This window comes from Acartia tonsa, chromosome 12 (genome assembly GCF_053477335.1).
Source record: "Acartia tonsa isolate MP-2025a chromosome 12, ASM5347733v1, whole genome shotgun sequence".
Lineage (NCBI taxonomy): Eukaryota > Metazoa > Arthropoda > Copepoda > Calanoida > Acartiidae > Acartia > Acartia tonsa.
The window spans coordinates 39,681,766-39,697,490 of record NC_137271.1 but is presented as its reverse complement, the minus strand read 5'-3'; the positions used below and the strand labels follow the sequence as shown (position 1 = coordinate 39,697,490).

The window sequence follows — 15,725 nt, the reverse complement described above, 5'->3', positions numbered from 1 at the left end:
CGTAGGTAAAATCTTGTTTACAACCACTGCATCCTTAGTAGCAGCGCGCGGCTGCTTACCCCTGGTTAACAGAGCATCCAGAACTGAATTTACTTTAACAATAAGTCTGTCAATCATGAAACAAAATATAATTAGAAACTATGAACATACTTGAAGAAGGTTTCGTGATTCCCACGCTCAAAAAAATCTGTAATTGTTTCAACAAATGCTTTTTAAATCTCCTTTTTCGATTTCTTATCCATGATTTGTTTGTGCTTCGCTACAGGTCATCCTTGACTTCTTTTACCAACAGGGATAGGACATTAAAGGGGGGTAATAGGCAAACATCTCGTTATCAATGCGCAATATCCTGTATTTAAGCAGATTTACTTACAATTTTGTTTCTTTCAACTTTTACCTATATATTTATATTCTGATTATTCAGTTCTGACACTATACAAGTGTTAAATGTCCGTTTGTCCCACCAATTCAGAGCTTCGCTTTTATAGTTGTCACCTTGTTTCATAGATAGTTTTCCGCAGACAGAAAACTGAAAAAGTTATAAGATGATTATTTCCAGTATGGCTTCGAAACCTATTACTATTACAACTAGAGATACTGAATCCAATGAAAGAATATTTTGCCACTGAAAGTAACCAGAGATCTTAAGGGATAAGACAATGGACAACTGATTATTGAAGATATACAAAATTACCCCTTCTGAAGATAACAATTAGTGGTCGAAACATTTGAATATTCAACTTAGTGAAATAACCAATCAAAACTCATTGAAGAATTCAAAGTTGTTAGGCTAACGAATAAAAAAACATTATAGAACTTTTGGGACTATTGTAATAATTTAATTAACAATCTATTGTCCCCTCTCTCTCTCTGAATAGTAACAGCATTTAAAACCATATTAACTTTAGTTGACATTGTTAACATTGTACCTAAATATGTATTTTAATTTTTATCTGAAAAACCTCAAATAACACCAATAAATAAACAAAAAAAACATATTTTGAGAAATAATGTATTTTTACTATTTGTATATTAGATTACAATTAACATAGGTACATATATATAAATAAATAAACACCGAGGATATATACACACAAAAAAAATGAGATTTACAAAACAAATCCATAAAACCAATTTCGTGGATTTTCCGAGATGATTTATCTGTGTAAAGAATGAATTCTCTTTTTGTTTGTTTAAATCTTGTAACGTCTCCTGAAATATATAAAGTAGTAAGAATTTTTCTAACTGAAGCTTAAGATCTCAATAACTACTGAACTTATTAGGTTCTGAATTCTAGGCAATCTCAACAAAGGTCCTGTGATGGTTTTAGGCTATTTTAGATTATGGAATGGTTAAAAGACCCCTATCTTTCCCTTCGATCGAATAGATAGCCCCAAGAATTATGCCTAATTACAAAGGTACTATAAAATTCAACACTTACACTTGCTATTGCTATAAAGCGCCTAACTAAACAGCTGCTGTCATACCTGGGAGGAGGGGAACGGGACCTGGATCCCCTGGACCGTGACCGAGATCTTGGTGAGCGAGACCGGGTGCGTGAACGTCTACTGCTGATTCTCTCACGAGACCTGAAAATTTGAAAATATAAAATTTCGGTCATAAATATCGTCAAGAAATTAAAAGATTAAAATTTGTTAACTATCAAAAACTCTATCACAATGCGTATAAAGGTGCTTTGACTTTTGTGTCGGAACCTAAATTGGGACATAGTGCATTTCATTACCCTATGTTAGGTAACTTCATGGCGTTATCCTCTTAGAAAATTTTTTTTCAATTTTGTACACCCCCCCCCCCCCCCCCCCCCGACTACCGACGAACAACTATTTTAGGTTAGGTTAGGTTTTAGGCTAGGGAGCCGAGCGCTGCGGCTAGGCAGGCAAGGGGGCCGAGCGCTGCGGCTAGGCAGGCTAGGGAGCCGAGCGCTGCGGCCAGAGTTCATAGTTCGCTGTCGGGGGGGGGGGGGGGGGGGGGTACTCAAATTTTCAATATTGAAAAAAAAATTTCTAAGAGGATAATACCAACTTCATTTCACTTTTCAATAAAATCTAAAATGCAGCCGTTTTTGAGAAAATTAGATTTGAAAATTTCAAGTTCAATTTTCATCCCCTAGGAGTTACCGCATAATCATGACAAGAAAAGCCAATATTATTTATTTAAAATTTTGAACAAGTTTGCTTTTATAAAGTTTTTCATAAAACCACTTCTGAATGGAGTTAATTAATGGCCATTTTTATCAGTTGCTTTGTTAAGGTCACGGAAATTCAGTCTTAAATAAATCATATATAGAGAGGTTTTATGAAAGACTTCATAAAAGCAAACTTGTTCAAAATTTTAGATAAAAAATCTTTTCTTTTCTTGTCATGATTCTGCGGTAACTCCTAGTGGTTGAAAATTGAACTTAAAATTTTCAAATCTAATTTTCTCAAAAACGGCTGAATTTTAGATTTTATTGAAAAGTGAAATGAAGTTACCTAACCTAGGGTAATGAAATGCACTATGTCTTAATTTAGGTTCTGAGACAAAAGTCAAAGCACCTTCGAATGCACTGTGCTATGTGAGGGTGGGAGAGATCAGACATTCATAAAGCTTCCCTGAAAAGTAAAAAAAAACCAACCTAATAATTTCCGAGATCAAAGCTTCAGAAGAAAACCTTACTACTTAAAAATGCATGGTTAACATAGAGGTAGATTATGATGAAATATTCAGCATATTTAACGTATAATCTACAAAGCATAATGCGGTGATTTTATAGCAAATTGATAGATTTTGAAAGCGAGTTTGTCCAGCAAACTGAATAATACTTTATACACTTTATTTGTGTCTTTACTGGCTGCACGGACTTACGATGAAACAGTTTTTATACATTTGCTACCCTTATAGTACCTTCTGCTTGTTCTTCTGATAAATTCTTCGACAGATCTGTCATAGCTGCGGCTGCGTGACCTTCTTCGTGAATACATCCCACTACTAGGTGGCCCATCATAATACCTTAAAAGGGAAACTTTCATGTAATGTATACAATTATATTTATTGGAATGTGGTTAAAAGAAGGAGTGATAAATTGATGGTTAAATTAACCTACTACAAATGATTCCAGACAAACGCAGGTGTGTCTAAAATATCGAGTATTTCTATACAGGTTAGGTTAGGTTAAAATATTCATATAGCCCCCGAAGAAAATAGGAATTTTAAAAATCTATATGATGGTTTTAAACATGTTATGTTGGGTGTCCAATTCGACGTTTCGTTCTTTTCGCATTTGTCCAAAGTCTAAATTTTACATTTAATTATTTTTTGAGGGGAAGATGAAATTAATCACCTAATGTCCTATCTTACACAAAAGTTTCATGAGTTTCGGATGGACGGGCCTAATTATAGAAAAGCTTCCCTTTCAAAGAATAAAAATAAGACATTCGAAACCGCCGTTCCTAGTATCTTAAACTGCCTGCCTTGGTGGATTATGCAAATACTCTGGTGAATATGACATGTACTGTGAATGATGGTGTGAAGAATGCCTGCCCCCGCTCCCACTGGATGAACTGTACATGCCCCGGGGCGGTGGAGGTGGTCGTGAGCTCATAGCCCTGAAATTCAATGGTATCTCTTAGTAGTAGTACATTAATATATAATAATAATTTGATTATGAAAAAAAAACGAAGTAACCGTTTTCGTCGTATTTTCACAATAGCTTTTCTCCCATATCTAGATGCAGGGGCTTTAACCCTGCGGGACAATATTAACATTTAGCTAACCTAACCTATCAAAAGCTACTGAAAAAATACGAAAAACACCACTACTTCACTTTCTTTCTATGATTCGGATAATTTAATCATTAAAAAGATTGGTAAGAAAAAGGTTAAGAATCTAGATGCTTAAAAATTAAGTTGCTTCGCTTTTAAAATTGTACTTTATAGTTACAGGAATCCTCATTTAAGTTTAGAATATTAAGAACGATTCTACTCTATCCATTACGGCATAGACGTCGTCCAGGGGTAGGGTTTACAGGGGTGTTTAATTTTAACCCCCCCTCAACCCTTAATGTTTTTTTTTAAATACACCTCCACTCAAACCTTTTATTTTACCCCATTCAAAATATAAAGTCTTTGACTTCTCTGCAGTAAGGAAGGCCCTAGTTGAAGAGTAGCTGGTGTACCAATAATATACCTTAAATATTCTTCATATGTTGGTTGTGTGTCATAATATCTGTAATCTGACAGAGGAGATCTTTCACGATACTAAAACATTTAGAAAATATTGTTAGGTACTGATATAATACTTCGAAACTATTTAGTGACCGGTTCTCAGCCATACTGAATGTCATGTACACTAATGTATGTACACTTTCAGGCCACCAGTCCACTGGAGAAGAACAACGGGTTGCCTGCGGCTCACTGCGGCAGACATTCTAATTTCGCGGTTGCAAACAGCAAATAAAGATTTTCATTTTTCAGACCGCTTAATTATAATGTCTGCCGGCTCTTTGGAAAACTAAGCTGTCCAGAATTAACATCCAGGTACAGCTTAGTTCTTCAAATTATTAACCTTTCCACCTTTCCCTATTAACAAATAATGTAATTGGGGGGAGGATAGGACAATAGCTTAGGCCGGGTGAAGTTTAGGTTTCCACCAAATTTCCCAAAATATAACTCTATTTGTTTAGGCCTAAACATCAACACTTCCACAAATTACAGACCATCCATAAATGCACCAAGGCCTACCTGGAGATCCCAACAGTCCCTCCCGTCTGGCCCCGCGCATCCCCTGGATACCTCTGGATTCTTGTGGTAATTTGATCCTTCCCTGCATTGCAGTCACAGGTAGAAAATAATTGCTAAAGCTGCTCTATAACTACCCTGTCTGTAAGTCTTAAGCCTCAAGGGGGATACAGCATCCTTCCCGCACATTGATGTTTACAGACTGTTAATCCTGTACAGCTGCTGAGGTGCTTTACAACTAAGTGCCACCCACCCATAGGACAACTCCTTGTCCTCTTATTTAACAATAACTGTTAAGTAATCCAAACCTGTTTTTCTCCCTACTCATAGGACAACTCCTTGTCCTCTTATTTAACAATAACTGTTAAGTAATCCGAACCTGTTTTTCTCCCTACCCATAGGACAACTCCTTGTCCTCTTATTTAACAATATAGCTGTTAAATAATCTGAACCTGTTTTCCCCCCTACCCCTTTTCATCTCCCTGATAGCTTGCGGTCCCTGCCATACTGCACCATATTAAAGACAACAAAAATTCGGTGAAGGTTCCCCCCTCATCATTTATTTGTTGTAAAAACACAAAAATATAAAAACACCAAAAAATATAAGCTAAAGAGAGGTTATAATTTAAATAAATAAATTAACAACAGCATTCAGTGGTCAATGAAGGAGATTTTCCTCACTAAACCGCCCGGAGCAATTACACGCTCAAGGCATAACACCCTCTATCATCCATCTAACTCACACCCCACCCCTTCTCACACCAAACGTTCACAATCCGACTCTGCGACTGTTGCGAGTCGTCGGCCTAAAACCGTCAGAGTTTTAGCCAAAAAACATAAACTCAACACCCCGTTTGAATTACGCGCCAAAAAACTCCTTAAAACAAAAAAAGCGCTACTTCAACGGCAAAAACCGGTTGACCGCAACTCCAGGCCCGTCGTTTCCTCACGCAGGCCCAGCGTTAGTCGCACCCCCCCAGGCCAAAACAGCCACCACCGTAGCCCATCCCCGTCACCTATCCGAGGATTCCCTACACCCCCTGCAGCTCCCCAACTACTTGCAGCCCCCCACTTACCCTCCTCACCTGTTGATCCACTGGCAACTTTTCCCGTTATACATCCGTATAACGGCCTTTCACCACAAACCCCCACAACCCCTACAGATACTGAAGAGTTTGAGCTAGCCCCACAGCAACTAGATTGGGATAATTATTCCCCCATACCATCCTTCCAAAAATCAGCTTCAATTCTTGAAGAAGCTTTGGAACAACTCTATTCTGAAGATTTACAGAAAGAGGTTCAGGACGAGGTTTTTTATAACCCTGAACAGTTCCCATTACACGACCACCTCCCAGGCTCTGCTTATAACGCTTCCACATCGACACACAATATTAGTGTCGATCTATCTGCGCTTGTTACAACACAAACCCCAACCATGACTGATGAGGCAACCAAACTCATCATCGAATGCGATGAGTGCATGATGATAGACGAAGACTGTCAGGGCATCATAAATAACCCTGACAGGTTTAGCATTGAAAAGCTAGACAATAGTCTATCATTGTTGGAAGAAAAAGCCTCGTCAATTCGCCACATCATAGCTTTCTTTCGCAACAGCCCAGACCCAAGGGTCACCGAAGCTGACATGAACAAAGCATTACAGCTACGTATAGCCATGCGCTCAAAAATCGAGTTCATTCATGACCATCGTACATCACGTTTGAAAGCTCAACCGATTACGACAACTGCTGCTCCAGCAGTACCTCTCTCTACTTGCTCTGACGACTCGACTACCACTTCAGCAGTCGGATCCGAGGCAGGTACCTTACCATGTGATGGCCAAGTAATTGTGCCTCCAGCAGTTACGACTCAGGCCACAGCTGTTCCTGCTGCAACTATGCTCCAGCAAACAGCTCCCATCCCCAACCGCATAAACCCTACGACATACGCGGTAAAACAAGCAAGGGTAAAACAAAAAAGGGACCCCATGCTTGTGGAGCTTGATGACCTCTGCGAAAAGTTCGGCGATCTTAAAGCAACCGAAGTTAAGCAGTTAGGTCAATTCAATAAGCTCAATGCTCAATTTAAAGAGCTACTTGATAAGGCACAGCGCACCTTACATAAAGCCAAAACCTTGTGTGAGGACGCAATGCTTACGGACATGGAGCAAGATGCAACAGCACTAGATGCCCAGTCCACCACGCTTGAAACGGAAATATCCAGCGTGGAATCTTACGTTGAACGCTTGAGGGATCGTTTCGGAGTACCTATCTCAGGGCACTCCTTCAATCAGCGCTCTTCCAACATCCCTATCCCTCACTTCTCCGGGGCCAAGACAGATAAACTTGACCTCTTTACATTTCAAAAGAAGTTCCAGATTTATATCGACTCAATGCCGTCTATAGCAGAAGTCGAAGCATTGGAAATCCTGAAAGAAAACTGTCTCCAGGGCAATGCGCAGATGTTGTGCTCAGCCGAAAAATCTATTAAGGCTTGTATGAAGCAGCTGTCGTTCCACTACGGCAGCAAAACCAGCATCATAGCCAAACGTAAGGCTAAAATCATGGAACTGGGACCATGCCCTAAATACAACTGGGAACAGCAGATCACATGGATGGTAAAACTCCGTTCATTACTTGCTGATACCCAAGAATTTGCAAAAGAGAATGATGCAGAGCAAGCCTTGTACCACGGCAAAACGGACATCGCCAACTCTGTACTGAACCTTCTTAAAGGGGACTACTTTAAGGAGTTGTCTAAAAAATTCCTGCTTAGCGCAGACGAAAATGGGGAGGAAGATGGCCAGTACTGCTATGAGCAACTTCTCCTCTTCTTGGATTGCGAACTACGTCAGCTCCAATACCAACTTAACCAGCATGAAGGAGCATCCCTCCATACTGGTACCGCATCCTCTGGTGGTAACAATACCAACTTGAGCAGCGGCAACTCCGGCAATAGACAGTCCAACCAGACTGGTAACAACCCTGGTCAGAAAAACTCGAACCGGAGTAAACCAGCCTCTCAAACTTACACGGCCTCCACTTTCTCGGCCTCAGAGGACCCAAAACAACGCCCTAAAGGCAGGGCCTCTGATAAGTCCGCTAAGACACCCATTCCACTTTTAACATACACAGGCGCTGCTTCTAAGCCTGTACCAACTGATTGCACGCTTTGTCAGAACAAACACACATATTTGTTCCAATGCCAGGTGTACATCAATACACCACATAAGGAGAAACGTCAACTCCATGGCAAGACAAAAGCCTGTCACAGGTGCCTCAGAATGGACGCCAGCGTCAATTTCGACAATATTGACGAATGGTGGAACAACCACAAAAATGACTGTCGCACCACCTTTTACTGTCAAGCTGACAATTGCCAGTACGCGTCTGCTCATCGCGTGCAAAAGCATATCCTCGCCTGCTCTATTCATGTCGAGCAGAATAAAAAGAGGTTAGACGATTTCCGCAAGTCATTGCCCAAGGATGTTCCTATAACATCTGGCAACCTTCTGTTCATGGATAATATTACCATGAATCTCCAAACCTCTGACACCACACCTGACGTTTCCGACCCCAACACCTTCCCTGATGTTGCTGCCCCAGGCATCTTCATGTGCCAAAACGTCCCTGATCTTTCCGGCAATCCGCTGTTTGTCTTTTACGACAGCGGTTGTGGTACAGCCGCAGTTTCAGCTTCTGCAGCGGCTAGACTAAATGCCACAGAACACCGCCCTGGACCCACCCTCATGAATGTAGCAGGTGGTAAAGTCGTCCATCTTCCCTATGGCAGTGACAAGTTCACACTGCCATTAGTCGACAGTGCCATGTCCGCAACTATAATTGCTGCAAAAATGGACACACTGACGGCCCCATTTCCTCGTTGGGAACTCACAGAGCCTTATGGTGACCTCGCAAATCACTACAAAGGCCACGAGCTTCTCCCTACTGTACCAGATGTCATTGGCGGAGGCCAAGTCGACATAATCTTGGGGATCAAGTACAACTACTTGTTCCCAATGCGTATCTGCTCACTGCCCTGTGGCTTATCCTTATACAGAAGCCCACTCAAGGGCATTGATGGCCACACAGGTGTACTCGGTGGTCCCCACAAGGCTTGGGCCAAAGCAGCTGAGACTGTAAACTTTGTTGGTGCTGCTCTCTTTTTCACCAACGAGTTGTCTGCTTACCGCTATACCACTGAAACACTTCTGAACAGTGGTAGGAATTGGTGCGCGGATTCCTTAACCGACACCTTTCCATACCTCCATCCAATCACTGTTGAGGAAAAAACAGAGGAGGACACTTCGCTGGATGTTCATACATACAGCTCCGATATTCAACACGTCAAAAGACATGAACGGAAGTATCTTGAGAGTGAAGACATAGGCACTCAAGCACCTTACCGTTGCATAGCATGCCGTGGATGCAATGACTGCAAAAACGGAGACATTCTGGATGCAACTTCTCTCAGAGAAGAGGCCGAACAACTCCTAATAAAAAAGTCCGTCAAATTCCTACCTGACGAACGCCGGATCGTAGCATCTCTTCCCTTCATTGCTGATCCGGTCAAGGAGTTACAACCAAACAAAAATAGGGCCCTCAAAGTTCTGGAATCGCAGCTGCGAAAACTGCAGAAAGATCCAGAGGCCAAACTGCAAGTTATGGCATCACATGACAAGTTGGCACTAAACGGCTATTCATGTGACATTGATGACCTGTCCCCTGAGGAACGAGCCTTAGTAGACAATCTGCCAGGAGAATACTACCTCCCTTGGCGCTTCGTCACTAAAGAAAATTCTCTCTCCACTCCAGTTAGAGTTGTCTTTGATGCGTCTGCAACTACCTCCTCAGGTAAAAGTCTGAACGATGTCCTGGCAAAGGGCACAAACAGGCTCGAAAAAATCTTAGCTCTGGACATCAACTTCAGAGCAGGACCACATGCTTTCGCATGCGACATACGGATGGCGTACAACCAGATCAAGTTGGATCCATCTGATTTCCGCTGGCACAAGTACTTGTGGGTTGATAGCCTTACCCCTGGTGGCACTGTCAGAACGCGCATCATGCGTACCATCATTTATGGGGTCAAACCTTCTGGCAATCAAACTGCAGAAGGCCTTGAACAGGTAGCTCAGTATGTCATGGACAACCACCCTGAACATACCGCAGGTGCCCAGGTTCTCAGAACCAAAACTTATGTTGATGATACTTCTGATTCAACAGACTCCGCAACTGAACTAGACAAAATCATTGCGGGAGTCAAATTTACTCTTGACTTGGCAGGCATGAGCGTCAAAAGCTTTGTCAAATCTTCAGCTGTACCTGAAGACACCGTGTCCAACGACGGCACACATGTTAGCTACCTCGGCTATCGCTGGGCCCCACTAGCTGACACTCTCAGCTTGGATGTCAAACCCCTGTCGTTTGGCAAAACAAAACGAGGGAAAAGACCCCCGCCAGTAGAAGGCAGTCTTGAAGAGGCTCTTCTACTCAGTTTCACGAAAAGAACCATCCTGTCGCAAGTTGCCTCAAACTTCGACCTTCTCGGATTCTGCACCCCCGTGACTGCTAAATTCAAAGCAGACTATCACGATCTCCTCTCTTACGCTACTGGTTGGGACGATGGGCTCCCAACCAAACTGCTTCCAACATGGGTGACCAACATTGAAACGATGCAACAACTCGCGTCAGTTTCCTGTCCACGGTCGGTAATCCCGGCAAACTCCCAACCCAAAGTTGATCTGCTAGTATCCGTTGATGCTAGCCAAAACATGGCAATCGTGTGTGTGCATGTTAGGTCAACATCTCTCTTGGGGGAGGTCACTGTCCGATTGGCCGCTGCCAAGTCAAAGATCGTGACTGGCAGCACTATCCCTCGAGCAGAGCTAAGGGCAGCCGTTGTAGGCACCATTCTTGCAACAACCGTTGCCAAGAATCTCAAAGACAAGGTCGACAAAGTCACCTATTTCACAGACTCTACTGTTGTGTTGTCATGGCTTCACCAAGACGCACGTCCTCTTTCTCTGGGCGTACGTAGCTGCGTCATCGAAATTCGACGGTTCTCATCCCCGGATCAATGGCGTCATGTTGAGTCAGAAAACAACATCGCGGATCTAGGCACCCGGTTCCTTGCCACTATTAAGGACATCGACGCCAAATCTGAATGGCAAAATGGCAAACCCTGGATGTATCTTGATTACCAGGACATGCCAGCCCAATCCTTCCAAGATCTTAAACTAACAATGGAAGCGAAACAGGCCGCTGCCCAAGAGGTCAAAATCCTCCATGGTGATACGAAATCACCCCAAGAAAGAACGGCAGAGATAACCAAGTTCTCGAGTTATCTCTACGACCCGTGTAAACGGTCATGGCCAAAATCTCTCCGGGTCATGGCCATCGTTCGAAAATTCTGCTTTTTCGACTTTAAATCATACCATCACAACAAGGCATCACTTCCACAACCCACTCCTCGGGTTGTCCAACTCTTGGACGAGGAAGTTCAGAAGGCGGAGAAATACTACTTTAGGCTCGCCACTAAAGAAGTGCTTAAATTCTCCAACTCTAAGGCCCACGGCAACAATGTTGTCACTGACGACGGCATTATCAAATACAATGGTCGTATTGTCGAGGGCACCAGCATTGAGGACGTTGACAATATCATGCCTGATTTGTCTCCCCTCCACTTTGTTAGACCGATAGTTGATCGGTATAGCTTGATAGCATACTCCGTTATGCTATACGCCCACCAAGAGCTTGCACTACACAGGAATGTAAATGCAACACTCTTAGAATCTAGGCACATCGCCTATATCCTCCATGGCAGAGATCTCTCCAAAGAGATTAGAGCGGCTTGCCCACATTGTCGTAGGTTCAAGGCCAAGCTTCTAGAAGCTGAAATGGGACCAATCCACCAAAACAGATTGACCATTGCTCCCCCGTTCTACTACTGCCAACTTGACCTGATGGGTCCGTTCTTGGCTCACTGTGAACACAACCACAGGTCCACAGTCAAGGTTTGGGGTCTAGTCTGTAGAGACCCAGCCTCATCCGCAACAGCGTGTTATGTTATGACTAAGTATAACACAGACGCCTTTCTCCAAGCATTCCAACGATTCGTTCATCGTTATTGCTACCCTAAAAAGGTCTTCATTGACCCAGGAGCACAGCTCATAAAAGGCGTAGCAAAATCGGAGTTTTCCATGGCTGACATCACTAAAACGCTCAATGGAAAAAGTTGCAGCATAGAGTACGAGGTCGGTCCCACTGCTGCTCACAACTATCAAGGTTGTGTGGAACGCTCAATCAAAGAAATCAAAACCTTGTTCCATGCAACATTTAACGGTCTCAAACTGGATGTCATGTCATTTGAAACTGCCTTTTCATATATAGCAAATGAGATCAACAACATGCCGATCTGCATGGTATCCAGAACGGAGGATGTAGGTCACGCAGACCTTATCACGCCGAACCGTCTGATACACGGCAGAAATAACAGGCGTGCCCCCACTGGACCAATGAGGGTAGAACAACCCTCCCGCCTTTTGGAACAGATGGAACGCCTCTACCAATCATGGTGGCAGATCTGGCTATATGAACGCCTTCCAGATTACATCCCAAGACCAAAGAAATTTGGCAAAACAGGTCCACAACCAAAGGAGATGGATATCGTCGTTTTCCTCCGGTCCCCAGATGAGTTGATTGGCGATCAACTCTGGCGCCTTGGTCAGGTCCTACACCTCATCACTTCTGATGATGGTATTGTCCGTCAGGTAGTTATCCGTTGGCGGAAACACTGGAAGGAAGAATTTCATGAGACCAGAAGGAGTGTCCGGCACATCGCCATCCTGTTCTCCGAGGACGAGCTCGCACTAGTTGACCAAATCAGGTCCGCAGCCTCCAAGTGTGACGAGTCATACGCTTCAGAGCAAAAAACCTAATAAAACCATTCCTGAAACGGGTTAACACAATGCGTCGCAAATGAGTTACACCCGTTAAACTTTGGCTGAATTTGCCGAAGATAATAATTAACCTCACGGACACGCATTACGATGTTTTGCGTTTCCAATTTCAAATCTGCAACTAATAAAGGCTGTAATTGCCGAAAAAATATAACTTAACCGACAAGCATTACGATGTTATGCATGTCCAAAATTCAACTCTGCTATTAATAAAGGCTGTAAGTGCCGAAGATAAAAAACCCTACCTCATTACACTACATAATCCTGCACATTGATTTTAATAATGTCATTATTAAATATTCAATTACTACAAAAGAAAAATCCTGCTTAAAGGTTCACACTCCCTTTAATAACTTTAATAATCTCATTATTAAATGTTATCTTACAACAAGTAGATGCTGCCTAATGTCTTTAATAATCTTATTATTAAATGATTGATTACCCCAAGAAGTTTACCCCACTTATGAGGATTGATTCCAGCCGAAGAAAACCTGGAGTATTAATCATATATTGTAAATTTAAAATTGTTTACAAAATAGTTATTTATTTATTTATTTTAACCCATTGTAAACGATACGCCCCATAAAAAAAAAAAAAAAAAAAAAAAAAAAAAAAAAAAAAACACATTAAAGGCTATTGCTGCTGGGCGTATCGTTCTTCCTATCTTCTGTAAACTGCAGTGATCAACCCGCACCCCTATGTTCTTCTTTTTCTTGCCGGGAGTGTCATGTACACTAATGTATGTACACTTTCAGGCCACCAGTCCACTGGAGAAGAACAACGGGTTGCCTGCGGCTCACTGCGGCAGACATTCTAATTTCGCGGTTGCAAACAGCAAATAAAGATTTTCATTTTTCAGACCGCTTAATTATAATGTCTGCCGGCTCTTTGGAAAACTAAGCTGTCCAGAATTAACATCCAGGTACAGCTTAGTTCTTCAAATTATTAACCTTTCCACCTTTCCCTATTAACAAATAATGTAATTGGGGGGAGGATAGGACAATAGCTTAGGCCGGGTGAAGTTTAGGTTTCCACCAAATTTCCCAAAATATAACTCTATTTGTTTAGGCCTAAACATCAACACTTCCACAAATTACAGACCATCCATAAATGCACCAAGGCCTACCTGGAGATCCCAACAGTCCCTCCCGTCTGGCCCCGCGCATCCCCTGGATACCTCTGGATTCTTGTGGTAATTTGATCCTTCCCTGCATTGCAGTCACAGGTAGAAAATAATTGCTAAAGCTGCTCTATAACTACCCTGTCTGTAAGTCTTAAGCCTCAAGGGGGATACAGCATCCTTCCCGCACACTGAAAACTCGTGTTACAGACAATTTTCCACGATTAATACATTAAAAATTAAAAACGTCAAATTAATGCCACTTTTGTTAGCCTGGCTCTTCGGCCCTAAGGGGCTAGAAAAACTAAATTTTATAGTTTTTAATTTTAATATTCACGGTATATGTAAGCTGCCTATGAAACCTACGATAAATAAAATAAGTAATAGGTAGGTATATTTTCTAATATCACAAAATTCTCGAATTTTTTACGACAAACGTCTATTATTTAATTTAAATCTTTCTGTCTTCCTATTTTATATTAATGAACCTCTACTTAGGTTGCTAGAATATTTGAAAAACCCATTCCAGCAAATAATCAATGTTACGAAAATACGATAACATTCATTTCTTGCATCGTATTAAAAACAGCTTTCCGTGGATATAAAATGTAAAATTATAAGATTAAAACTATTTTTTAGTCCTGTGATGCCTGAGATTCATGGGATAAAAACTGGATTTAATCTTGTGATTGTACATTTTTATATTCGAAGAAAACTGGATAGGTATAATACGATGCTAGCCATATTTTTTTTTGTATAGCTAAGAACTCGTTCTAATTCACCGGATATTAATTTCGAAGTTTCGAAGCGATACGGGATATAATACTATACCTTTGGCATGGGAGGTGGAGGTCGTCTTCTGTCATCGTACCTGACCAGTTTACCACGGCCACCTCCACCACCTCCTCGATCACCAGATCTAAAGAGGAAAATCAGTCAAGCAATTAAATTTCGTGAGAAAATAAACAGAAAAATTTAAACCATATAAGTTTCTGAGAGCTGAAAATGGAACTATAAAGTTTCATAGAAACAGGTACTAGGAGGCGCCATTTAAATAAAAATCTATATCTAATTCTTTATATCTATTATTTTTTTTAAAAAAAAGGTAGATCAGAGTATAACATTAAAATAAAATTAGAAGATTCTAAATTGTCTATTTCTCAGTTTGAAAAAAGGGGTCATTAGGGTGGAAAAAATACATCAAAATTATAGGTAAATATGAAGTGTTTAAGATAAAAATAACACAAATCAAAAGCTTACCTTCCCCTTTTTCTTCCTCTAGGATGGTCTCTGTCCCCCCTGTCTCTATCCCCAGCACCGCCCCTACCCCTTCCTCTGACCAGCCTACTACCCCCTCCACCACGCCCTCCTCTACCCCCAGCCACTCCCCTGCTGTCCCTCATTGAACCCCTCTCCCGGGTTCCGCCTTCTTGCACTAAAAGTTGTAAAAATTACATTTTGCTGGTTTTCGAACCTTTAAAGTTAAAAATTATTAATAAATATTTGAATAACAAACTATGTTGTTAAAGCTAATTTTTCTTTTTACATTTTTTATGAAATGCCAGGGGTGTATATTCTGCAAAAGATACATTTTTCCCCCTGCTGCAAAAATTTTTAATATTTTTTCCCCTCCTAGTTTTCTCTAGCAAGGAAAGGGTTAAATGGAAAAATATTTTTATAACTCTCTATTTTATTCATATTATCCCCCCTAGGTACCACATATTCTTTTAGTTATTTTTCAACAAAAAGGGGGGGGAAATGGAAAAAAATGCTTTCAGCTCTCTTGATTTTTATATTCCCCCCCCCCCCCAACGACAAATTTAAAATTTTTTTTTACCCCCCGTTTAGCAGGGTCAAATTTGCAGAATATACCCCCCTGTGAAATGCTCTTCTAATCCAATCTAAACAT

At 41.5% G+C, this 15,725-nt stretch overlaps 2 protein-coding genes across 2 annotated transcripts in view; one reads left to right on the top strand and one right to left on the bottom strand.

Annotated features, from left to right (window-relative positions):
* Positions 1-996: 996 nt before the first annotated feature.
* Ythdc1 (YTH domain containing 1) overlaps positions 997-15,725 on the bottom strand; it is a 30,895-nt gene continuing 16,166 nt past the window's right edge. The window contains exons 18-24 of the mRNA XM_080179758.1: positions 15,077-15,251; positions 14,648-14,735; positions 4,186-4,256; positions 3,471-3,605; positions 2,905-3,009; positions 1,488-1,589; positions 997-1,212 (exon numbers count right to left, since the gene is read on the bottom strand). Of these exons, the coding sequence (XP_080035884.1) occupies positions 1,194-1,212; positions 1,488-1,589; positions 2,905-3,009; positions 3,471-3,605; positions 4,186-4,256; positions 14,648-14,735; positions 15,077-15,251 (695 nt within the window). The 3' untranslated portion in view covers positions 997-1,193. The remainder of the gene's footprint in view (positions 1,213-1,487; positions 1,590-2,904; positions 3,010-3,470; positions 3,606-4,185; positions 4,257-14,647; positions 14,736-15,076; positions 15,252-15,725) is intronic.
* Positions 5,398-13,794, top strand: LOC145334394 (uncharacterized). Its single transcript, XM_080179848.1, has 2 exons — positions 5,398-13,618; positions 13,765-13,794. Exon 1 carries the CDS (start codon positions 5,398-5,400, stop codon positions 12,673-12,675), a length of 7,278 nt encoding a protein of 2,425 aa, XP_080035974.1. The 3' UTR covers positions 12,676-13,618; positions 13,765-13,794.

Coding starts and splice junctions, on each gene's coding strand:
- LOC145334394 (XM_080179848.1), top strand. CDS start 5,398: ATGAAGGAGATTTTCCTCACTAAACCGCCCGGAGCAATTACACGCTCA.